This window comes from Lynx rufus, unplaced genomic scaffold (assembly GCF_022079265.1).
Source record: "Lynx rufus isolate CCGP_SWC_20201006 ecotype Redwood Valley unplaced genomic scaffold, mLynRuf1.p SCAF_4, whole genome shotgun sequence".
NCBI lineage: Eukaryota > Metazoa > Chordata > Mammalia > Carnivora > Felidae > Lynx > Lynx rufus.
Genome location: NW_025814856.1, coordinates 112,111,768 through 112,139,184, shown reverse-complemented (window position 1 = coordinate 112,139,184; position 27,417 = coordinate 112,111,768). Strand labels below are relative to the sequence as shown.

General features: G+C 35.7%; 1 protein-coding gene across 1 annotated transcript in view; it reads right to left on the bottom strand.

Moving 5' to 3' along the window:
- HDAC9 (histone deacetylase 9) overlaps window positions 1-27,417 on the bottom strand; it is a 742,193-nt gene that overhangs the window by 213,755 nt on the left and 501,021 nt on the right. The window contains exon 17 of the mRNA XM_047094862.1: window positions 17,141-17,248. Within this exon, the coding sequence (XP_046950818.1) occupies window positions 17,141-17,248 (108 nt within the window). The remainder of the gene's footprint in view (window positions 1-17,140; window positions 17,249-27,417) is intronic.

Below are 27,417 nucleotides of genomic sequence, written 5' to 3'. Positions count from 1 at the left end.
CAGCTGATTAGAAGGAAAAAGGATGTATAAAACTTCAGTCCTACAAAAGTTAATAATAAATCACTGAACAAACAAACAAACAAAACATACTTTTCTTTAAATCATTGAAGAGCTTTGGACAGGAAGAGATTTTAAAAGAATCAAATCCCAGGGAAGCAAACCCTTTCTAGTCTCTACTGATTTTTAAACACAATGCCTAGTATATAATCAAATATCACAAGACATGCAAAGAAGCAATAAGACTCTTAATTAAGTAAAAAATATGGTAATTGAAACATATCCACAAGTGCCTCAGATATTTGAATTAGCAAATAAGGATTTTAAAATAATTATAATAGACATGTTATACAATCTATAGGAAAGGATGATGAAGAGAAATATGTTAAAGAGGAGAATTTCGAAAGAGATCTGGAAGCTATAAAAAATAACTTAAAGGGAATCTTAAAAGTGAGAAATACACTACGTGAAATGAAAAATTATTGTAATGGGGTTAAGGGCAGCTTGGATACAACAGATGACAAAAACAATGAACTTAAAAATAGGTCAAGAGAAATTATCCAAATAGAAATAAGAAGAGAAAAAGACTGAAGAAAATCAACAAACCCTGTAAGTCCAACATTAAGTGTGAAATGATAAAATAAACATATAATTGTGTAGCAGTATTCTTGCACAGAGAGTCGTGACACTGAGGCTTTTTAATTTCCAGGAAGTATCTTTATTTGTGCCAGTACTGCTCCGTTGGGTTCGTACCTGAAGGACTGAGCACCGAATGTCATGTGGCATAGTCTTTTATACATGTTCTATTTCTTTGTCTCCCAAAAATGGTAACAGACACAAATATGCAGTCTGATTAAGTGGTCTCAGTTTATAAGGTCATGAGGGATGTTGTCACGTAGGTGCATAGCCAGGTTACCTTGAAGGTTTTTTGTTTGTTTGTTTTCCTTTTCTCTTTCTCTCTCTCTTTTTTTTCCTCTCCTTAGGGAGGGGACCCTACCACAAGTGGACTCTAAGAATCAGATGATATAGAGAATAGGATAAAATGTTTTAAGAAATATTACCTAAAAACTCTAAATTTTATCAAAAACAGAAAGCCACTTTACACAATAAACTCAATGAACTCAAGCAGGATAAAATCAGAAAACCATCGTTAATTACAAAACTACTAAAAAAGAGATAAAAAGAGAAAAAAGATGTATTAAATCATTAAATAAAGAGGTCAATTATAAGAGTAATAGCTTTCTCATCATTAATAAAAAAAAGTAAAAAACAACACTGGAAGGATATCTTTAAACTATAAAATAATGATCAACATAAAATTCTATATCAAATGAAAATATCATTCAAAGATTAAAGGAAAAGAAAAACATTTTCTTATAAACAAAAGATGAATTTGTTGCCAATAAACTGCAATACAAGGAATGCTGAAGGAAATTCTTTAGACTGAAAGGAAATGATACCAGATGGAAGTCTGGATCTGCCCACATGAATACAGAGCACCAGAAAGATTAAATATGCAGGCAAATATAAAAGACATTTTATAAGCTATCTTTATATTATATATGTATACACACATTCATTCATTCCCTTCCTCTCTGTGACACACACATAGACACACACAAGCACATACAAACATACCCTTTAAAAAATTTCAAATACTGAACCAACAGTAATGGTAATTTGTTGTGGAGATCTATAATATGTGTAAAAGTAAAATATCTGATAAAATAATACAGATAGGAGGAGATAAAGAGACTTACACTGTTATAAGTCTCAATAAATGTACCATTCAAGGAACACAAAGCTTATTCTTCTGACTCTAGAATTCAATTTCACATCAATTATAGACAGATATCTGCAAAAATCCCCAATTAGACACTAACACTCTTAGAAAGTACATTTCACGGACACCTAGGTGGCTCAGTCAGTTGAGTGTCCAACTCTTGGTTTCAGCTCAAGTCATGATCTCAGAGTTTCATGGGTTCAAGCCCTGCACTGGGCTCTGTGCTGTTTGAGATATTTTCTCTCTCTCTGCCCTTCCCCTGTTCACGCTCTCTTTCAAAAATAAATAAGTAAACTTAAAAAAAAAGAAAGAAAGTACATTTCAGGTGCTCTCACCACAAGAAAAAAAAAGGGATCTGAACAGATGAATTACTGACAATGAATCAGTAATCAAAAACCTCCCCACAAACAAAAGTCCAGGACCAGATGGCTTCACAGATGAATGCTACCAAACTTTTAAATAAGAGTGAATACTTATTCATCTCAAACTATTCCCAAAAATAGAACAGAAGGAAAAACTTCTAAATTCATTCTATGGGCCCTGCATTACATGATATCAAAACCAAACAAAGACACTACAAAAAAAAAAAGAAAACTACAGGCCCATACCTCTGATGAACATTAATGTAAAAACCCTCAATAAAACATTAAGAAGAAAACTAAATAATACATTAAAAAATTATTCACGATGGTGGTCAAGTAGAATTTATTCCAGGGATGCAAGAGTGGTTCAGTATTTGCACATCAGTCAACATGATACATCAACTTAGAAAAGATAAAAACCTTATAATCATTTCAAGAGATGAAGAAAAAGCATTTGACAAAATATGACATATATTCATGATAAAAACTCTCAAAAGAGTAGGTTAAAGGGAACATACTGCAACATAATAAAGGTTATATATGTAAAACCCACTAACATCATAATGGTGAAAACTGAGAGCTTTTCCTCTAAGATTAGGAACAAGACAAGAATGTCCACTCCAACAACTTTTATTCAACATACTACTGAAACTCCTAGCCAAAGAAATCATCTAAGAAATAAAAGGAATCCAAATTGGTAAGAAAGAAATAAAATCTTTACTCTTTGCAGATGACATGATATACTGCATTAAAAAGAAACCCTAAAGACTCCACCAAAAAATTATTAGAACTGATAAATTAATTCAGTAAAGTTGAAGGACACAAAGTTAATATACATAAATCTCTTGCATTTATATATAGTAATAATTAACTAGAGAGAAATTAGGGGAAAAAATCCCATTTACAATTGCACCAAAAAGAATAATATACCTAGCAATAAACTTAACCAAGCATGTAAAAAACTTGTACCCTGAAAACTATAAAACACTGAGGAAAGAAATTGAAGAGGACACAAATGGAAAGATATTTCATGATCATGAAATATAAGAATTAGTACTGTTAAAATGTCCATACTACCTACCCAAAGCAATCTACAGATTCAGTGCAATTCTTGTCAATTTACAAACAGTGGTTTTCACAGAACTAGAACAAATAATACTAAAACTTGCATGGAACCAGAAAAGACTCTGGTTAGCTAAAGAAAACTTGAGAAAGAACAAAACTAGAGACGTCCCAATGCCAGATTTTAAGATATACTACAGAGCTGTAGTAATCAAAACAGTATGGTACTGGCACAAAAGAAGACATACAGATCAACAGAACAGAAAAGAGAGCCCAGAAATAAACTCATGTTTATATGATCAGTTACTCTACTGCAAAGGAGGCAAGAATATACAATGTGGAAAAGAGAGTCTCTTCATTAAACAGTGATGGGAAAACTGGACAAGTGATACACAAAATAATGAAACTGGACCACTTTCTTACACCATGCACAAAAATGAACTCAAAATGGATTAAAGACCTAAATATGAGACCTGGAATCACAAAATTCCTAGAAGAAAACATAGGCAGTAATTTCTTTGACATCAGCCTTACCAACATTATTCTAAGATATGTCTCCTTAAGCAATGGAAACAAAAGCAAAAATAAACTATTGAGACTACACCAAGTAAAAAACTTTTGCACAGTAAAGGAAACCATCAACATAATTACAAGGCAACCTACTGAGCGGAAGAAGATATTTTCAAATTATATATCTAATAAGGGGTTAACATCCACAATACATAAAGACCTTATAAAACTCAATACCCAAAAACCAATACTCCAATTAAAAATAGGCAGAAGAAGAGTGCCTGGGTGGCTCAGTCAGTTAGGCGACCGACTTTGGCTCAGGTCCTGATCTCGCAGTTTGTGGGTTCGAGCCCCACATCAGGCTCTGTGCTGAGAGCTCGGAGCCCGGAGCCTGCTGCCTGCTTTGAATTCTGTGTGCGTGTGTGTGTGTGTGTGTGTGTGTGTGTGTGTCTCCCCCCTCTCCCACTCGTACTCTGCAGATCTCTGTCTCTCAAAACTAAATGAACCATTAAAAATTAAAAAAAATAAATACATAAATAAAAATGGGCAGAAGACCTGATTAGACATTTTTCCAAAGAAGACATATGGCCAACAGACACATGAAAAGATGCTCAACATCACAAATCATCAGGGAAAATCAAAACCACAATAAGATATCACCTTACACCTGTTAGAATGGCTAGAATCAAAAAGAAGTAACAAACGTTGATGAAGATGTTGAGAAAAAGGAACGCTTGTTCTTTGCTGGTGGGAATATTAATTGGTATAGCCAATATGGAAATCATTATGAAGGTTCCTCAAAAAATTAAAAATAGAAATGTCATATGATACACTAATTCCACTACTGGATATTTACACAAAGAAAACAAAAACACTAATTCGAAAAAATATGTTCACCTCCATGATTATTTTAGCATTATTTACAATAGCCATGATCTGGAAGCAACCCAAATGTCCAGTGATAGATGAAAGGATAAAGACTATTATCTATCTACCTATCTATCTATCCACACACATATATATATAGGTGCAATGGGATATTACTCAGCCATTAAAAAGAAAGAGATCTTGCCATTTGTGACAACATGGATGGATCTAGAGGGTATCATTGCTAAGTGAAATAAGTCAGACAGAGAAAGACAAATACAATAAGATTTTACTTACATGTAGAATCTTAAAAACAAAACAAAACAAAAAACCAATCAACAAACAAAAATGAGATTCTTAAATACAGAGAATCCCAGAGGGGAAGTGGGCCGGAGGGTGGGTGAAATAGATAAAGGGAATATAAGGTACAAAGTCCAGTTATAAAAAAAAATTAGTAATGGAGATGAAAAGTACAGCATAGGGAATATAGTCAATCATATTATAATAATGTGATTCAGTGAGAGCAGATGAATACACTTATAATTGTTGAATAATGTATAGAATTTTTGAATCAGGACAATGTACAGCTGAAACTAATTGTAACATTTTATGTTAATTATTCTTCAATCAAAAAGGAAAAACAGGTAATTAGATGAGGAAATGGACATATTGATTAGCTTGGTTTGTAGTACAAATTTTACTAAGAACACGTATATCAAGTGTTCATGTTCTTAAATACAAACAATTTTTATTCAAAATAATAATAAGAAAGAAAGAAATTTATAGCATTCAGTGCCCATATTGGAAAAGAAAGATCAAAATCTTGGAAAATAGGTAGAGAAAATCTCAATTAAAATGGAATTGGGAAGCCCTGAAGGAGGTGCTCTCACACACTACCACTAGCCCTAAGAAGCATACCTCACATTCCCAAAAGAAGGCTTATTTTACATATCCCAGCAGGAGGAAGGATTTTTCCTTGCCTCATAGCAGCCCAGCCAATAAAAACTCAGTGAAAAGCCCCTCCCAGGTTCCTCCTTTCCCCTATAAAAGCAAGCCTCTATCTTCTGTTCTCTGGATTTGCTCCTAGTTCACAGTAGTTTAACTGTCTCACATTGCAATTCCTCTGCTATTCCTGAATAAATGAATTTTGCTGAGAAAATAAATGGCTCTTTTGTTTTTTAAAGTCAACAATGTCAGGTCTATGATCTCAGCTTCACCCTTAAAAAACTAAAATAAACAAAAATAAAGAGAAAATGAAACCCAATGTAAAAAGAAAAGAGAAAAATAATGATGATGAAATCAATGAAATAGAAAACAGAAAAAAAAGAGTAATAATTAAACCAAAGGTTGGTTCTTTGAGATAAATAAAATTGGTAAACTTCCAGCTAGGTTAATCAGGAGAGAAAAAAAGAAGACAAAAATTACCAGTCTCCGGAACAAAAGAGTTGACAAAATTATAGATTATACAGATAAAATATAATAATTACTTTGGAGAATAGTTTGCCATTTTCTCATAAATTGGCACAAACATTTAAACTATAATTCAGTTATTTCTCTCCCAGGCATTTATCTATGAGAAATAAAAACATATGTCCAAAAACAGACTTGGAAAAGTATCTTCATAGCAGCTTTATTCATAGTACTCCAGAACTGAGATGAATCAACAAATTGCATAATATTCATAAAATAGAATACTATTCAGCAATAAAACTTAACAAGCTAAACAATATATGGAATAGCATGGATGTATCTCAAAAATATTATATAAATGAATGTTCGACGCAGAAAAGTGACACACAGTATACCACCGCCTTATATATAAAGCTCCACAATAGGAATAATTAGGCAGCTATGAGAAAAAGCAGATCAGTGTTTGCCTGTACTGGAGAGCAACTACCAAGGCATGAGGAAACTTCCTGATTTAAATATTTTATAACTTGTGGTGGTAGCAAGGTATAGACATTTGTAAAAAGACTTCATATCCTTGAAAATCTGTACATTCTATTCAATGTACTTTCTATTTTGATTAAAAACTAAATCATATTATCTATTTTTAAAATCAATGATTACTAAACAGCTCACAATCATATGTGGTGAGAATATTAAAGAAGGAATCTATTTTGAATTTTTAGTCGCTGTTTGTGGTAAGCATAGTTCCCCCAAAAGATTTCCATGCCCTAATCCCCAGAATCTTTGAATGTTAACATTAAATGACAAAAGAAAACGTAGAAATGATTATGATTAAAGACTTTGTGTTGGAAAGGGCACCCAGCACTGTATAGGTGGTCCCAGTCAAATCATACACATTCTTAAAAGGTGAGAACCTTTCTCAGCTGTGGTCAGACAGAAATGCAATGAGAGAAAAATGACAGCTTGAGAAGGGTTCTATGCATTCTTGCTGGCTCAGAGATGTAAGGACTATGTGAAAAGAACAGAGAGGCCTCTAGGGGCTAAAGGTAGCCCCCAGCTGACAGCTAGCCAGAAAAGAGAGACGTCAGTCCTACAACCACATGGAAATGAATTCTGCCAACATCTGATTATGCAAGGTAACTGTACAGGTCTCATTGGGTGAAAATAAAGGTGTCATCAGGGCTGCAATGTGACCTGTATACTTCTTCTGACCTCCACGGCAGAAAATAATAAATTTTGGTTGGCTTGAGTCACTAAATCTGTGGTAATTTGTTACAGTAGTAATAGAAACCAACACCCTGCTCTATCAAATGAACTAAATTATAAAAAGGAAACAGCTTTATTTTACTCCCAGTACTGACAAGTCTTTAGTCTATCTGATATAGTCCACAGCTTCTCAGCTACAGAAACAGTTTCATCTTTAGATATTAAAAAGTCCAGTTCAGCCTAATTAAACTCTTTAGTGTCACATCACATGCAAAGCTCTCCTCCACTGACCTGCTGACCCATAGAACTGGGGACCAGTAGTGGGCAAACGTGGTGCGTCTATCTGTGTGTGCTGAAGGAGGAAGCCCCACTACGTTCACACCTAGCTTATGGCTCCTCCAGCTCTGGAGGGTGGGAGAATAAAAGGATAAAAGCTTTGAATTAGCAGAGCAGTTTGGAGATCTCTTTTGGCTTTTGGAATGCCCTCTGTCATGGCAGGAATCCAAATGCTTGTCCCTCTTTCAATGGGAACATTCACAGGTTCCTCAGAGTTACTGTCAGTGAGCTCCAATCTGCAAGGTTCACCGATGTAGGCAATGAACTCACCAGCAAGCCTCATCAGCTCTTCTTCACATTTCTAGTTACAATCACTGGGCAATACAGTGAGGGAGGGAGGAGATCTTCCCTGGAAGGCAGACTTCTTTGGTGAGATATGGCTTTCATCCAAAGTGTCCACTGCCCCACAAATGGGGAAAAATAACCACCACCACCACCACCACAAAAATAAAAACAAAACAAAACACCTTGCTCCACCAACAGTGCCAAGTTTCACTGTTCACCCCTCTCTCTTCAACCTGCCCACATGGCAGTTTCAGCCAGCTCTCCACTTCGTATTCTCCAGGAGACAAATTTAGGCATTCTTCTATCTTTACCCAGCTCCCAAACTCTTGATACCTATGCCAGGCCCTCTTGTGAACTTCTTCATACCCTATCCTGGTAGTAGTGTAGAGACATCCTACAAAGTTCTGTAATTCAACATGCATCAAGCTATGGACTGAAAAGCCACTCATCCCCCTTGCAGACATAAATGATTTCCTTAGACTTCTTCCCCACCTCTTACACATTTGGCTTAGGCTGGGGGGAAGCACAGGAAGGGAACAGAGCATAAGAGTCAAAATATTTATAGTCCATTTGAAGAATCTTCCATTAACCACATCTCTGTTATCTCACTTTTTGTTATATAAACTGGATTAGATGAGATAATTGCAGGCCTATTTAGCTATATTTTAATAAATTCACTGAAATGGTGTCTATTGCACGTAATTAATAATCATTGTCCTCAGCTTGGGAACTTGGTCGAAATTAGAGTCAACACAAATATTGCATTCTATACTTTACTTGTTGTACCATTTCAGGATGGAGAGTATACTTTTTAAGAAAGGCCAAACTGGTGGCAAAATGTATTTGAAGTGGCAATACAACTTCCCTTATCTATGATCAGTATATAATGTAGTCGCTACCCTTATTCCTGAAGCTATTACAAAAACACTTTTAGTTTTCGTTGCTACCTTCATATGCACATATGTGAGTATGCTGTATAACATGTGTGTGTGTACATTCCATCATTTTGCCTATGATTATCTCTCTAACATCAACTTCTGTGAGGACCTTGGCAGATAATTCAGATGTAGACACATGGCCATCTTGCAGTTTAGTTTCTTAAACATGTCAAAACTTACTTACTCCACCCTACAAGAAAGATTTTGTATTGCTTTTTTCTTTGTATGGAATACTCCTTTCCCACTTATCTACATGATTCTTCCCTATTTCATTCAGCAAAGATTTCTCCCTATCAGTAAAGTATTCCTGAAAACACAAGCTAGCAGAGCCCTCCCTCAGGTTCCCTCTAAAACTCTTTCATGCTTTATTTTTTATCCATAGCATATATCCTCAGCTGAACTTGTATCATTGGGTATTTGTTTATTTATCCTTGCTCTCCCTGATAGCACCTAATTTCCTTGTCTTGGTATTTTCAGTATTTATAGTAGTTCCTAGCATGTAATAGATGCTTAGAATATGTATTTATTTTATACATTTATATTATAATTAGTAATTAAAATCAGCAACTTTCAGTCAGATGCAGCTGACTTACACAAAGTGTCATCATGGAGTTGCATTAAAGTTCAGTTTAGCTAATATACATATTTAAACAATTTGAGTCAGCAAAATCCACGATTAGATACATGGTAAGCAAAATACAGAGTATCAAAGCCAAAAAGAAGACATTAAAAGTAATCAGAGGGGAAAAAGACATATATTTACAAGAATTCCAACTGATTGGCAATTGATATTTTCCATGTCAAAACTGGAAACCGAAAGAGCATGAAGGATCTTCAAAGCGCTGAGAGAAAGAGTCAACCCTGAACTGCTTTCAAGAATGAGGGCAAAAAGATACAACAGCTAAACAAAAACTGAGAAACCATCACTAAAGAAACTTCTAAAAAATGTACTGGAATAAAGAAAACAATCCTAGAATGGGGATTTCAGATACAAAGATAAATGCTGAAAAAGGAAAAGTATCACTATGTGAACAAGTATAAAGAAACACTAATGGTTTGGGGTGCCTGCTGGCTCAGTTCATTAAGTGTCCAACTCTTGGTTTCGGCTCATGTCATGACCTCACGGTTCATGAGTTCGACCCCCATGTTAGGCTCTGTGCTGGAGCGTGCCTGGGATTCTCTTTTCTCTCCTCTCTCTCTCCACCCTCCCCCTCTCAAAATAAATAAACTTTAAAAAAAGAAACACTAATGGTTTAGAACAGTATAATGTCTCATTAGTGATATCATTTTTTTTAAATCTGAAATACTGAACTATAACAGCTTATAAAGTTAGGACAGGATAATTGTCTTTAAGACATTCTAAAATACTTGTATTGATAGAAGAAGGAAGAAAGTGATTAAGTTTATGATCCATTAAATCGGTTAAATTTTAAAACACAATTCATAGATATGTGTATATTTTTTAAAAATTAGAGATAATATAGAATGACAAAAAAACTTTCAATTGAAAAAAAAGCAATGGGTAAGCGAAGGAAAGGGGACACACAAATAATAGGAAAAAACGAAATATAATGATAGAAATAAATACATTTGCATATGCTACTAATCATGTTAAATAAAAATGAGTTGACTTGCTCAGTTAAAATATACAGTCAGATTAGAAAACAAAATCCAGACATGAGCTATTTATAGGAAAGACAGTAAATGATGAACGAAGCAAATGCTAGGGGGAAAAAAGCTAGCAATGCAATTAGTATCATTCAAGTATAAGTGAGAGCAAAGAACCTTACTTGAGATAATTATTTATATCAATAAAAGGTTTAAGAAGGATATAACAGTATTAACTTGTCTATATCTATATAGAGACAACTAAAAGGTAACACCATACTGACGAGATTGGCAAACATTCAAAAATCTGAAAATGTCAAATGTAGACAAGAGTGGGGGGCCTGAAATTGGCAGAGTAACTATTTGTTTTCTATGTGTTGTCTCTTTTTGTTCCTCGATTCCTCTATTACTGACTTCTTTTAAGTTAAGTTAGGTCTTCTATATTGCACCATTTTAATTTCCTTGCCATTTCTTTTATATATGTTCTTTTATTCTTTAATATACATATATTTTAACGTTTATTTATTTTTGAGACAGAGAGACAGAGCATGAATGGGGGAGGGTCACAGAGAGGGAGACACAGAATCTGAAACAGGCTCCAGGCTCCGAGCTGTCAGCACAGAGCCCGACGTGGGGCTCGAACCCACGGACCGTGAGATCATGACCTGAGCCGAAGTCGGACGCTCAACCGACCGAGCCACCCAGGCGCCCCTCTTTAATATATTTTTGAGTTGTTTTCTTACTGGTTGCCCAGTGGATTATAATTAACATTTAACAAACTAGTTCAGACATGAACTAAATTTCAATAGTATCAAAAAACTTTGTTTTGCTGTTATATAGCTCCATGTCTCATGCTCTCCTTTGGGCTGATATTATCACACCAATTTCATCTTTATACACTGTATGCCCACCAACACAGATCCATGGTTATTGTTCTATGCAGTTGTCTTTTAAATCTGAGAAAAGCAAGAGTTACAAACAAAAAATACAAATATACTATAATTTATATTTATTTACATACATACTTTTACTGGTGTTCTTTCTTTATTCATGTTGATTCATCTGTTTCCTTGCATGTCTCATAATTTTATGTTGAAAACTGGACATTTTAAACAATGTAATGTGGCAATTCTGGAAATCAAATTTTCATCCCTCCCCAGGGCTTGTCACTGTTTCTTTTTAGACTTATTTTCTTTATTGAATTAAAACTATAGTGTGTATAAAATAACAATGTATACACAGATTATATGTCGCTGTTGTTTTGTTTATTGCCTTTTCTGAGTTAATTCTATAAAATCTATATTCTATGTTGAGTGTGGTACTTTAGTTTCTGCTTGGCTAATTTAGTGGTCAGTAAATGATTGGACAAAAATTTCCTTAAATGCTTGCAAATGAATGGTCTCCAGCCTTTTTCAAGGGGCTGGATGTGTGTATGTGTGTGTGTTTGGGTGTTGAACACATTTTCAATATTCAACCAGGCAGTTGATAATTTCACCTTGGCCTTCACTTCCTCTTTAAGCAGAGCCTGAAAAGTCAGCCTGAAAAATGAGAGCTTAGGGCCTTGTCAGATCTTTCCTGCGTGTGAACATAGTCCTATCATGCATGTGGCCTTCTGGACTCATGGTATTTGATGGGGCTTTTCATAGCCCTTAGCACATCTCCTTCCCCAGTTTTTCCTTTGAAGCTTTTGGTGACTCTATCATATTCTCCACTGTTATCTACTGCTTCAGGTAGCCATGAAGTTATTAACCAATTGCCTTATTTTTTCAACAACTGTTTCTAGGGAAAAGGCTTCTCATGTCAGTTGAACTCCAAGTCTAATCAGATAAAGACGGTCTTGCAAGTAGAGTCTGGTACTGAGGCACCAAACAGGCCCAATAATGACAATTCTCAGGGAATGAGGCTTTGAAGAAGCTCCCATTCTGCACCCTCTGGAGACTGCCAAGTTACTGGTTTTCACTGAAAAATGCAGGCTGTTATTTGTTAAGGCTACTGTGGAGCTAGAAAGAGTAAGATGAGAATAGGGAGAATTAAACCACCACAAAACTCACTGTTCTTACCAAGATTCAGCTGGTTTTGTTTTGAATACATGCTTCCTGAGTTGTTGCAAACTTTTGGTTGCTTTCCAGAGTTCTTCAAAAATTTATCCTGGCAAATTCTGCCAGTTCTATCATTGATTTTATGGAGAAAAGAGTTTTCAGAGATTTAAACTGCCAATTTTTGCTGATGTCACTGTGGCAAATAACTTTGGAATTCGACTTTGCATTTCTTACTGAAATTGAAATTAACTATGTTTCTAGCGTAGGAGCTTGCCATTTTACTCTTTGTAATGCCATAGTGAAATAGCAGGCATGTTAAAGATATTCATAGTAGCATTACTCAAATGAGCAAAAACCTGGAAATTAAAAAGTCCAACAGAATAAACAAATTATGATGTACAAAGGAATACTTCTTTACAATGAAAATGAATGAATCACAGCTAAATAAATTCATATGGAGAAATCCTTATGATTTTAAGTGGAGGGAAAGAAATGAGGAATACATTTAATTATAATTATTGTAATTATAATTAATTATAATTAATACATTTAATTACTGAGAGAACTTTAACAGTGACTAAAGTATTTTTTTTAAGTTGAACAGTTCAGAGGTATATAGTTTACCATTATGGTTTGTAAGTTATTAATGTAATTTGTCTTTTTGTAGGTTTTAAATATTTTATAATAATAAAACAAGTATATAGACTATTTGAAAAAGATGTCTTTAACCTATTTTTTCTTTCTGTATTTGTGTTATCTCCATAAGAAATTCCTTATAGGGTACTTGAAAAAGAACAGAGGGTCAGGAGATTCACGGGTTTGCCATTTACTAAATTGTGTACAGGATCCAAAAACTTACTTGATGTCTCTGAGCTGGTATCCTATTGGTGATACTTCCATCAAAGGTCGTTATGAGAATTATGACAAACTACATGTAAACTGCCCAGCCTGGAGCAGGTACTCAACAAACAGCAGGTCTTATTAACTACAAGGCATCACAATATCCATTTAAACATTAAAGAAATCCATTCATCATTCAGACTACCAGGGGGTTTCTTTGACAAAAATTTCCAGATAACTAAAGCAATTTTCATTTATTTAATTTAATTTATTTTAAGGAGAGACAGTGTGCAAGCTAGGAAACGGACGAAGGGAGAGAGAGAATCTTAAGCAGGCTCCATGCTCAGTATGGACACAACATGGGGCTCCAACCCACGACCCTGGGATCATGACCTGAGCCTAAATCAAGAGTCAGATGCTTAACCAACTGAGCCACCCAGAAGCCCCAACAATTTTTACTTTTTATGATGATATTATAGCACTGCCAAAATAACATCAAAATTCATCCTCATAGTAAAGCTTGATATGTGTTCAATCATTTTTTTCCAGCTTTACTGAGGTATAATTGACAAAATTTTTATGTACTTAAGGTATGCATCATGATATTTTACACCATTCTTTGAACCAAGTAATGAACTATTTATAACTTGAAAAAAATACTCTTTTTTAAAAAGATACATCTATTTCTAGACATAATTTCTTAAATGTGCTATAGAACAATAAAACCATTTTCAGGTAAGTATTCTTCCAATTACAGTTCCCAATACACCTAACATTTCAGCATTTTCAGAATATTTGTGTTCCTTTGTACTACAATCTGAGAAAGGGCCAACTTGGGCATCTCTAGATTCCAGAAATTTCCATTTGTGTGCATGTTTTACACATATAGATATGCATGTATATCTTGTTAAAAACCTGGAAAACTTGAAAGTCCCCATAATGTCCACTGAACTCCACCGAGCATGCCCATTCTTTGTAAATACACCAATTTACTGCTATAGTTTGCCACACATGGTCTGTTCAAGCATCAAAATGAAGCCCACTTTCTGTGCCTTTTTCATTCCCTTAATTCTTTCAGCCCATCAGTACCCTCAGGTGAATAATGGACAGAACCTGTCAACAGTAAGGGGTATCACAGTAAGTTCAGCATCAAGCAAATAGTCCAGGTAATCAAATCTGTCCTCAGCATTTTCCTTTCTCATACATACTTCTTATCTCCTGGGTCCCCATTCTCTATGAGTTTAGTAACCTAACCTCCAGCTGTCTCCCACCTCTCAGTTCAGTACTCCATCCAGGCCCACCCTATTTGAAATAAAGCTCTTAATTATTCTCTGTTTTCCAAGCAAAATTAGTGCAGTCTCACAAAATAGAGCGTTATAATGTGCCAGTTTTGTTTCAGTGAGTTATTGATTTACTAGTAGAACATATGAGAACCGAATGCAGATGCTGAAAACCAAAAAATTAACACTGAAGTTTTCTTATCAGAGGCTAACTTACCAGTGTCCTCAAATAAGCTTCTCTGTTCTCTTCATAGATTTGAATGAAGTGACTCCACAGCCAGGAGTGTCAACTGCACTGGCCAGCAAGTGTACCAGCCCTGTCATACTGGAGGCTGAGACAGGTGGACACTGAGTGACATTTCTGCTTAGCTAGAGGTCCTCAAACATGGCTCTCTACCTCAGTTCTTCACTGTGGCTACAAATCATTTGTAACTGCTACCTTTCCCACATGGCATTCCCACAGGCCTCCTAAAATTATTAGCAATCAGGAGGTTCAGTTTCTTGACCTGTCAGCAGTAGTGCCTTTGTTATAGTCCTGTCTTGGACTTTTACTTTGGGCTTAACAATCAGAAAGATAAATGAGCTGCAATATCTCAAATATTCATCAAAATAAGTTGAAATCAATTTTAGAATATCTATTATTTGATGTGCCATAGTATGTATATTTGAGAATCAAATCTAATTTTCATTTGCAAACAGCACCACGTACAACATTCAACATTATAAATTCCACCCTGATGATTTTGCAGAACAAGAAACTGAAGCCCAAAGAAGTTAAATGATTTGCCACCAATGACAGAGGATTTAAGTGGCAGACCTTAGACCAAGATTTCTTGATTTTTAGGCTGGCTCTTATTCTCTCATCTTTTCTCCTCTATTTTTTTTTTTTAACCATACCTGCTAATTTCTCAACCAAGGGGGAAGAAAGCATTTGTACAAATCTTTGTTCTTAATATAAATAGCCAGTGTTGGCACAGCTGGTGGTCACCATGTCCATGCTATATGTTATTGACACTTTGTTTGTAATTGGCTATTTTAAATGACTACCTCCTAAAAAAGAGAAATAGGTTTCTGTTAAACACTCTTCACATGTACATTTAGCAATTCTGTATTTCCTAAGGCTACTAACAATGATGATTTTGAGTTTAATATGCAGGCATTATGCTTGAAAATTATTGATTAAACTCCCACAGAATCAAAACAATTAGAAATTGTGCATGCTAACATAATCATTTTCTTTGTTGTTAAATGGGTCTGCGACAGCACTGTCTTCTAAAAATTATAGTACTATGCCTTAGCTGTTGTATGTTTTTTGAATTCCTTTGAAAATAAGACCTTCAAATATTATTTTTTTTAAATGTCAATTTAGTCCAATGCTACACGTGACATACTCAAACAGGAAGAATTATTGTTAAAGTGCTACTGGGAGACAGCCAAAACATCTCCGTAAGGCTGATTCCTTTCCTCTTTGCAATAGCTCATTACCAACGGTAAAGACTGAGTAGTATGCACCACATTACTGGCCCCATAAATCCCCTAAGACGAGCAATCAATGTTCTGATGCTAATCATGTCAACTACACGTAAAGCTTCTTAAGACTTCTTAAAGAGTTACAGCAAAGACTTCTGGGAAGATAATATATGGTAAAGTGTACCTTCCTATCCTCCTTTTTTTTTTAACACAAGTGGAACAGTCAGGTGTAACTGAATAAAGATTAGATAAAAAGAAAAATAATCCTAATTAGATTTTAGATAAACAAAATTTGTGGTGCCTATATTGTTCACATCATATTTCCCCTAATCTCTATAATTGCTAAAAATACCAAATCAAATACCACTCAGATTTCCTTACAAAGTGTGTGAACTAGTGCATTAAAAAGCCAGGTTAGCACCAACAAAGTTTATAGGGGCAACTGCATTCAAGACGCACATGGCATACCTTTAAATAGCACTGTTAAAATACCAAATAAAATGTCAAAATCTGTCAGGTCTCTGGCTTTTATAAATTGTTTAGACTGGGAAACATTGGGGTTTGGACATTGTTCTTTTCATGTGATGTAGAAAAGAAGAGACCGTAAAAAGAAAAGAACAATAAAGCGTAGATCATTTTTGAAGTTCTTTCATGGAAAAACATACTCTGGATCATTACCCTTTTAATCAACAATTTCCTTCTTCCTCCCAATCCTTCCCGTCTGGTATTTACCTTTCTCCCCCTTCCCTCCCCTCTCTCTGGGTGGTATTCTGAGCTTATACAGAGTATTCAGTAATATTTTAAAAATTGCTTCAAAAGAGAATCCCAGGAGGGCATGACAGACATGTATATACTGGGTATTTTTAACCTGGACCACAGCTTTACTCACCATGTCTATGCTCTTAAAAACACACCAGAGTGCCCTGACCACAGTTTCCCCAAGGAGAGGAAGGCCTTCTGAGCAGGACCAGCTACTACCTACCTACAGACTAGTTATTATCACACCTTAGTGGCCATCTTTCTGCCCTCTTCCCTCCGCCCCTTTTCTTTTATTACCACACCATACTCCCCACAATTCCCAAACAACAACATCAGTGTTTCAGCTTCTTCTCTGGATTTCCCACACTTAATGCAACCCAGACCTCACCTTCAGCTCTCCTGAGGCCACTTTGGAAGCCAGCTCGATGACACAGCCAACAGCCATGCGTGCAGCACCGGACGAGTGCAGCTCATTCCAAATGGTGTCACTGTCCACCTGAGCAAACAGTCAGCACAGCCCGAAGAAATGAGAGAGGGAAAATGAGAAGGACAAGGAATAGATGAAAAAGGGAGGGAGGGGGAGGGAAGAGGAGGAGAAGGGAAGAGAGAGAGAAAGCAAATTTGTGAGGAAGGGCTGGCAGGCTAACAACCTATGTACAATAACATTAGTCTTCCACCCTGGCCAGCTGAAAAGACCTTCTGGACACGGCTTTGCTTATACTTTTTCTCTATACTGACTTCTCCAATGGAAACACATTCCTGCCATGCCTCACTGCCATTCCCTGTTTAGATTTCTCATTACAAACAGCATTACATAGGCCGGACCTGGCGTAGTTACAGGCCTGCTAGAAACCAGGCCCCAGTAGTAGATAGAGTAAAAGCTAAGAGCACTTAGCTATACATAAAAATCGGATTTGCAAGTGCTAGCGGGGGAAAATTCAAATACCTTTCTGGCTGCAGGTTTACAGGGAGCCAAAGACAATTATTAGGCAGGTAGCAGTAGCAGTCAGTGAGTAGGAAGTAGCAACCACAGTTCAGGTTCTCCAACTAAATGGAAGGAATGTGTGGTCCTCACACTTAAAACATTCACAATATTCAACTGCAAGGAACAATTTGGTTTTCAAAGTAGAAGCTTAAAATTTCTAACATTTATTACAGTTTGGCAGCTGGTCTTCATGCAGATTGGTATTATTAAAATTGGAGAGGCCATTAAAATACATGGTTGCTTCTATAAGAGAACATTCTTATGAAAACAAAGTATGAACTGATATTTTTGATTTACCTTTATCAAATACTGTTTACTCTTTTTCATGCATCCAATAAGATAACATATAACAAGGACAAGAAAAGTACAATAACAGTGGTTTATAAAGATATATATATGTTACATATATTTATGTGTAAAATATTTCTTAATATATGTAAAAAAAAAAAACGAATGGTAGAGGTCTTTAAAGTTACAACACATAAATTACTTCAAGCACCAGGAAATGTAATAAAAAATTTGTGACTGTGCAAGTAGAAAGACTTTTTGAATTGGTCAAAGAAGGGAAATCCCACACAAAATAAAGATATTTTTAAAAGAATTAAAGAGACCTAATGACGTGGAACAAATACAATAAATAACAATTACACATATTCACAATGCATTAAGCAGTTTCCTAAGCATTTTAACATGCCTTTTCTCATGAGATCCTTACCAACTTAAATTGTCAAGATCAATGAATAAATAAATAATAAGTGAGAACCATAAATAAATAGAAAAATTAGGATCTTTTCAACAACAGCAGAGTGGTGGTGAAGAGAGGTTTCTGAATCAAACTGTCACAGTGAGCTTATGGCTACCGCTAAAACCTGAATGACAGTGGGCAACTAATTAACATCTCTGCGTTTTGGTTCCCTTACCTGTGACACACCAACTTTTTAAAGTACCATCCACATATGATTTTGGTGAGGATTAAATGAGTAAGTGATAAGCAAATGTTAGGTACTACTATTTAGGCTACTATTAAACCCATTTAAAATGCCTTACACATAGTACCAGCCTAATAAGTGTTTATTGAATGAGCACACCATGGCTTAGAGAAGCTACTCAGCTGACCCAAAACCTTCACACAGACCCCTGACTCTGACATCACCTGTCTTTCTACTACACTCCTGAAATAACTCTTGCTTTCTAAGAACATCAAGCCTTTGTCATAGTCAACACCATCATGGTAAACACTACCAGCTAAAAAGTGAAAGAATCATCAAATGGACATGGGAACCAAATCATTTGCCCTCCAAACCAAAAGCTTTATTTTTACTGAACAATGTAAGCACTTATCTGAGCTTCATATAAACATATCCTTGAGGAAGATAGTTGTTCAAGTTTAAAATGAAAACCAACATTTACATTGTGCTGCATCATTTTTAGTCAGTATTACAGAGCTACAGGTGCCATAGAAGTCCTCATTAATCAGAGTTAAAGTTGGGGCACCTGGGTGGCTTAGCCAGTTAAATGTCCACTCTGAATTTTGGCTCAGGTCATGATCTAACACTTTGAGCCCTGTGTTGGGCTCTGTGCTGATATTGTGGAGCCTGACTGGGATTCCCTCTCTGTCCCTCCCCTTCGTGCATGCTCTCTCTCTCCCTCTCTTCCTCCCTCTCCCCCTCTCCCTCTCCCTCTCCCTCTCTCTCTCTCTCTCTCACTCTCTATCTCCCCCAAAATAAATAAATATTTAAAAGCCAAATTTAAAATTATTGTAAAAGCAAGCAAACATAAAACATATCAATAAATCCCAAAGACTTGGGGCGCCTGGGTGGCTCAGCTGGTTAAGCAACCGACTTCGGCTCAAGTCATGATCTCACAGTTTGTGAGTTTGAGCCCTGTGTCGGGCTCTGTGCTGACAGGTCAGAGCCTGGAGTCTACTTAGGATTCTGGCTCTCCCCCTCTCTCTGCCCCTCCCCTGCTCATGCTCTGTGTCTCTGTTTCTCAATAATAAATAAATGTTAAAAAAAATTAAAAATAAATAAATCCCAAAGACTTAATGAGTAACTCAAAACCACACATAATTCTACATATAATTCCACATATAATTCCTTTTTACTTGACTTTGAAATATACTCAGAAGATTTTGGAATTCTTGTAGAGATAAAATTCTGTGTCTGTGCCATCAATTTTTGTGTATAAACTTCTACTAATCAAGATACTTACTTTTTTTAAATTTGGCTAACATTTGTTAGGTACCCACTATGTAATAGATGCTAAGAGTTATATAGTATGGGGGTTACTTTTGTCAAAAAGGTATGATCATTGGTTGAAAGAACGCTAGACACATAGATGCTTAATGGATACTTGAGATTTTGACTACATCCAAAGTTTAGGCTTATCCTTAAACAGATTCATTAGGGATCTATCAAATTTATCAGCCATTTATTTACTTACATTTAAACGTGAAAAACATGTATTTAAAGAACTATTTCAACCTGTTTTATGTATATTTAGTTTATAACTAACTTAATAATGGTCAAGTTTTTTGGATATAATCTTTCCATAAATGGTAACTGTATTTAATTCTGAATTTATTAACAGATGTTGTCTTAGCTCACCTGCCACAACAAAATATCATACGCTGAGAGGCTTAAATAACAAGATTTTATTTCTCCCAGTTCAGGAGGCTAGGAAGTCCAAGAAGGTATCAGCCAATTTGGTTTCTAGTTAAAATTCTGTTTCAGGTTTCATCCTGGCTTGCAGATGGCTGCCTTTTCACTATGTCCTCACATGGCCTTTCCTCAGTAAGTGCATGTAGAGAGAGACCCCTCTCTCTTCCTCTTCTTATAAAGCTACCATTCTATTAAAGATCCCATCCATATGACCACCTTTAACCTTAATTACCCTCAAAAAACCCTATTAAATCACATCAGGAGTTAGGGCTTCAAAATATGAATTGGGGGAAGGATACAATTCAGTATGTAGCAAGGTTATATCCCAAAAACTTGTTTATAAGTCAATTTATAATCATATTTTCCTAAGACACTGTGTTCCAGTTATTCAGGACCATTAGCTATTTAGCTACTAAAAGCTACACACATATATTTGCCATGTTATAGTTTAACAAGAGCTCCAATGGTAAGAAATCTTGCACAACTTATGAACTCTCCTGACTATGTCACTAGAAGAGACGTCCAAATCTACTTCCTGCCATTCTCAATGGAAAAAAGTATTTCTTATCCTGATATATCCATTTTACTGGTTGGAGAAACTGCCAAAAACATTTCCCTACATGAGTGATGCCATCAAGAAGGACATCTTCATATAAAATCTCTGATTTTAACTACTGCAAAGCTTTGACAGCAGAAAAAAACTCTAGGTAAGAGAGGACGGTTGACTCCACCAATCGTTAATGGCTCCTGGCATGGAATGGGATCCTGAGTGGTTGGGGGATAAAAAAGGAAAAAGAGCAAGAAGGATTAGACTTTGGTGGACATCTATAACTGGGATTAAGGAGCTGAGATGATAATACAATGATGATAAAGGTAGAGACCAGAAGAACTGTAAGACAGGTGCTCTAGCATTTGAAAGTTGAAGGTAGAGAGAGTAGGACAGTGGCACAGAGTTGGATCTGGGCATGGAAAATAATTGTAAACAATGTAAATTATTTAGATTAGTCCAGGAAAGGGGAAAGAAATGGTAGTGGAGCAGAAGGCAATCCTGTTGACTACACTAGCTGGTTCCCAAGATCTTGCTAAAGTTGTTGAGATATGCAAAGCAAATTCTTAAAACCAAAACTACTATAATCTGAAAAAAAATTAATTTGCTTATATCTTTTTTGTTCTTTCCATACACCACATTCACTTCTCCTAAGTCTGTTCACCAATTTATTCTTCAGCATGATGTGTGTGTGTGTGTGTGTGTGTGTGTGTGTGTGTGTATACATATCCATGCACACATGTACATGTACATTAGGAGGCAGTGAAATGTGAACTGAAAGGAAGATTAGCATTGATATAAAATAAATGTAAAGAATTGACATTCAAAATAGGATTTTGCATCAGTACACAAAAAAATCCAGATTTTGTAGTAAAAGAGGATTTTTTCCAAATTCTTTTATATATTAAGAACTAAGCCTGATGGTCTCAGGTTATAGTCCTACGTTAGTGACAGTATAAAGACAATGCTACCATTGCATCTCTGATACTCAGAGGAGAGAGTTTTTCTACTTATGACAATGAGACCTAAAGCTTACAGACCTAGGCTATAGGTAGGATATAATAAGAGGAAGAAAAACCAAAAGTCGTCCCTTCGGGTTCTGGAAAAAGTGGAAAAAGGCAACAAAAAGGTGCAACAGAAGCACCCCACTAGGGAATCCTAACATACTCCATCTTGCAGTGAAATCAGGAGAAACTGAGCTGCTTCAAAGGCTGGAGATTCAGGAACAATAAGGTGGACTAGGGAAATTGCCATGGAAGCTTGCATATTCAGAGGACAGCATAAGTGTCCAAGGACGTCATCAAATTTCCATCCCTCCTTCAGATACCCAAATGCCATCTTGGGAGAGGAAGCTGAGAGACTGAACAATTACCTAAAAATATTGCATCCAATAGTAAGTTGATCTTGAAGAAAAATAATTGTAAAATTGAAAGGAATCTCTTCAAACTTGAAGAGATGAATATATTGTTAACTGTGGAGAAGATCAGTGTCATTAGAAGAAAAAGAAAGCATATCTACAACATATGAATGAGCATGGCTGATTCTAATTTTGTATCCCATTTTTAAGGTCAGGAATTTAATCTGCTGAATGACAGGGGAAAAGGTCTAACCAAGATCCTGGAAGAAGTACCCAATGATATGCTATATATATGACTAGGGGTCTATAAATGTATTTTAGAATTAATGTGGCAATATGCAACTTACTGTCCCCCCCCCCAGAAATAATCTGGAATTTTTAGCAAGCTTTTGATTACAAAGTATTCTGAAAAACAGACTGTTTTCAACTTTCAAATATTTCTGTATAAATGTACAAAACATGAAGGCAGCTTTAGTAGTCTGCTGCGTAACTGTCCACAGAGGCTTTGTTTTATTGCCAGAATTAAAATCTATCAATTTGAAAATAGTCCCCTCAAAATTCAACTCACTTTTAAACATGTAGGAAGGTCTGGACCTTACATGTGTCCAAAACTGTAGTTCAGAAATGTCAGATGAGGCTGTCCCACAAAAAGTCTTTCTGTATTAGGAACCAAGCACATGTGGTGAGATACTGGTGGAAATACAAATAGGGTAGAGAATTATACAAGCTTGGTTCACAAAAAAAGATTTAGTCATCAGAGAAGGAGGCAATATTCTAAAGACAGTACAGGGCATGACACTGGGATCCTCCTAGCCCATATTTCCAGAGCCTCATGTCTATTTATTAGGGTAGGAAGGGTAAAGAAATGGAGAAAACTATAAGTAAAAACTGAAATAGGCAATGCATTTTATATTCTGTTAAAAAATGAGATTGAAGTAAAATACTTTGGTACCAAATTGAACATTTATGTTAAAAGAGGGAGAGAGTCACATTCTCTACTTCATTATGGACCTCAGAGAATCCAGGGCAACTGGCAATGTGACAACCCCAGAATAATCAGCAAAGGCCAGTAGGCCTCATCAATTGGAAGGAAGGAAGGAGGACAAGAACAAGAGATGGGGGGAAAAATCTAGCAATTCATAAGCACATAGCAATTACTCACACTAGTCTAAAATAGTTAGGAAGATTCTCTATGGAGGCATGGAGGTAGAAGAGACAGTAAGGGTTTGAAAAGCACCGGTTACATATTTACTTACAAAAACTTAGTCACTAGGTAATACTATTCACATCTGAAAGAAGACTACCATGTTGCAATCTCTATAGCTATAAAAGATACAAAGGAGGATTACTGAATCAAACCTGATCTATGGAACATGAATGGTAGAAACATCATTTATTCACTTGGAGTCACAGCAAAATGCAATTCAGGAAATATACAGAGAAAGTGATAGAAAACTAATAAGGTTTTCTATCTAATTTCATGTTTTTCAGTTTTATTATTATATGTTGCCCTATTCTATAAAGTTCTATTCTTTATTATCTATAAATAATAATGACAATAATAATAACTGCTATTATCTCATAATTATAGAGTACTTATTAAGATCCAGACACTATGCAAATCTCATTGCCTATATAAACTCATACGATTCTTACAATAATCACTGGCATAGATGCTATTATTAAGCATTTCTGTATATGAAATTCAAAGAGGTTATTCAGCTAGTAATTAGTGCAGCTGGAAATGAGAACCCAGAAAAACAGCATAAGCTCTTAATCCATACTTATTTTTATGTTAATAAAATGAAAATCTAAAAAGTGAATAAAAAATCATTTTGAAAAAAACAGATTCTAATTTTATTTATAGAATCAAAGATTTTCGTAGTGAAATGCAACAGCTAAGACCTACATCACTTTTTTATCTGTAAAGGTATTGAATCTCTACCATGTAAAATTGCTAAAAGATTCCAAAACTTCAAATGCCACAGTTGTATCGGGAGTAGCTGGGCATTTTGTAATTTTATAATTTGTTCACCATTATTTTAAAGCAGTAGTCTTAACGGGGGTGTTTTAAACCGTCTTCCCTCCCACCCTACCCCTGGTGCCCATTTGTGAATTTCTGAAGACATTTTTGGTTGTCAAGACTGAAGGGGCAGGTGAGCTTCCAGTGTCTGTTGAGTGGAAGCCAGGAATGTTGCTAATCATCTTGCAGTGCAACAGGACATCACAACAAAGAAATATCTGTCAATGTCAATAATGCCAAAGTTGAGAAATCTTGCTCTATAAACATTGAGATCCATATAAATATCAGTGCTCCCTTCTTCATACTGGCTGCTAAAACTCTCCACGACAAATTTGTGGACCTTCTCTAGTAAAAATAGTAGATACTACAGCTCACACCTTATAAGCTAATCTCATTCCTAGCTCATGTATCTATCTTCACTTTTCCATGATTACCACACTTACTTTTGAACACACACGTCATGTTTGTTTTGAAAGCTGCTTTAAATCCTTTATGGAATATGACAAGAATAAAATGAAAACACAGAGAAAGAATGAAGCAGCAAAAACAGCAGAGAGAGAGTCCAGAGAGGAGGCAGAGCAGAGGACAGAGAAGGAACAGGGAGGAAATCGCTTTATATTTTCATTGTTAGTTTTTAAAGTTGTGCTTTCTCTCTTGCTTTTTCTTTGGAATACAACCAAGAATCATTTTTATCAACATTGTTCTTTTCCTGAATTTTTCCAAATAACTGTGTCGCCTGAATAGAATCAACACTAATAGAAACTTATTTTAAAGGGCTATTCTGCCCTTTTCAGTTTCTTCAGTTTCACGAATTTAGTGACGGAGCCAGGAAAAACCTTTCACAGTTCTTCCCATTCTTTTGCTTCAATCTCAACTTATTTTTCCCTAATACATCAAAGAAGTGGATGGCAATTTATTATAATAATTTCAAAAAAGAAATAATTATATAATATCAGTGGCAAAATAAAAGATCAAGGACATCATATGATTATTGGCACCTATATGAAAAAGAAAGAAAGAAAGAAAGAAAGAGAGAGAGAGAGAGAGAGAGAGAGAAAGAAAGAAAGAAAGAAAGAAAGAAAGAAAAAGAAAAAGAAAGAAAGAGAGAGACAAGTTCTACCTATTCACAGTCAGGTCCTTGAGAAATGTTTGTTCATTAGTATTTTGGGTTTGTCCCTGCATAAAAGTAAGGCAGGGAGTACACGGACAGACTACTGCCTTTGAGTGGTTATGATTCATTTCGTTTAGAGGAAATATGTAAGTGTCACACTTCCCAATGTTCACTTTCTTTGAAACAGATTCTGAGCATCTGAGAGCTGGGTAGTATTTCAAAAACCATTGCTTTCACAGTTTCTTTATCCTACATGAATTAAAATGACCAAAATCCTTGGTCAGGATTTTTTAAGAAATCAAGATGTTGCTTGAGTGCCATCCCAGCCCCTTATTCAGAAGTCTCTGTGCATCTGCAAATCCTTCGGGTAAGCACTTAATGACCATCAGGTTTTTTTCCTTTTTTAAAAAAAACTGTTTACTCTGAGAATGACCACATAAAATTCAACCAGCAAAATGAAAGTATGATACACAGTGCACAAAATAATCAGAGTTCCAAGTAAGCTAAATGTCCAATATGTACCTCGACACTGGATAATATACATTGTCCATGTAATTTATGGTTTAAAAAACAGCAATAACAACAACAATCTTCTCCTTAAATGCTGCCTCAGATCTGCAGCAGGTATAATCTAGATTTAACTAAAGTGTAAAGAACTTCCTTGGTGTTAAGGGTATTAGTGACTAATATCAACAAGTAGAGTCCATGAACAGGAAAAGGTACAAAGAAAATAGCTCAGAGAGTCTCACATACTGAAGTGGAACAATTCAGGCCTAAAGCAGTAGCCACATGTTCGAAAGACTCCAGAGGTCAGACTGGTAATGTAGATGTAATGTAAGGTAAGGTAAATGAGAGAGGGGGCCTTTGGGGTGATTTTTTAAATCTTAAATATTGAGAAGAACTCATTTTTTAAAAAATCCCCAGCCAAGCTAAAAAGAAACTTATCTATTGATGTGCTAAATATGGCTCCTGGGCTATCAGTGCGTAACTTTTGCGGTCCAGGGTGACTTATTTCTTCTACCCAAAGCTTGAGAATTCTAAAGTAGGAAATGGGGGGAAAAAAGTATCTCACAGGAAATAGATGGGTTGATTTCTTGTGTGAAATGATCATAGCCTAACTAAAGATTTCTTAGAGTGGGGCACTTAGATAACTTCTCTAACTCGTGGGGGGCGGGGTATGTTTATTAAGGATTCTAGCTTTGCCTGAGGATAAGACTAGAGTAAGGATGCTTAGGTTAACATTTTAAGTAAAAGCTACAAATATTCACAGCACTATGAAAAGTTTTATTGCATTATTCAAACGTATTACTTGCGAAAATACATGGTGGTGAAAATTATAATTAATTCAGCAATGTTTTTAAATTAACTTGAAGCATATTAATTGCAGTAATGTCTACATGAATTTGAAAATGTAGCTTCATATTTTTGACACATATTTATTCAGTCCTTGGACAATGTTGGGTGTGCATAGGAATTCATTTATTAATAACTTCATGGCCCTGAAGAGTTTGTGAACATAAGAACAACTGGTCTATGGCACAAGAACAGACACTGAGATCAATGGAACAGAATACAGAACTCAGAAATGGACCCACAAACCTATGGCCAACTAATCTTTGAACAAAGCAGGAAAGAATATCCAATGGAATAATGACAGTCTTTTCAGCAAGTGGTGCTGGGAAAACTGGACAGTGACATGCAGAAGAATGAACTTGGACCATTTTCTTACACCATACACAAAAATAAACTCAAAATGGATGAAAGTCCTCAACGTAAGACAGGAAGACATCAAAATCCTCGAGGAGAGAGCAGGTAAAAACCTCTTTGATCTTGCCTGCAGCAACTTCTTACTCAACACGTCTCCGGAGGCAAGGGAAACAAAAGCAAAAATGAACTACTGGGACTTCATCAAAACAAAAATCTTCTGCACAGCGAAGGAAACAATCAGCAAAACTAAAAGGCAACCAACAGAATGGGAGAAG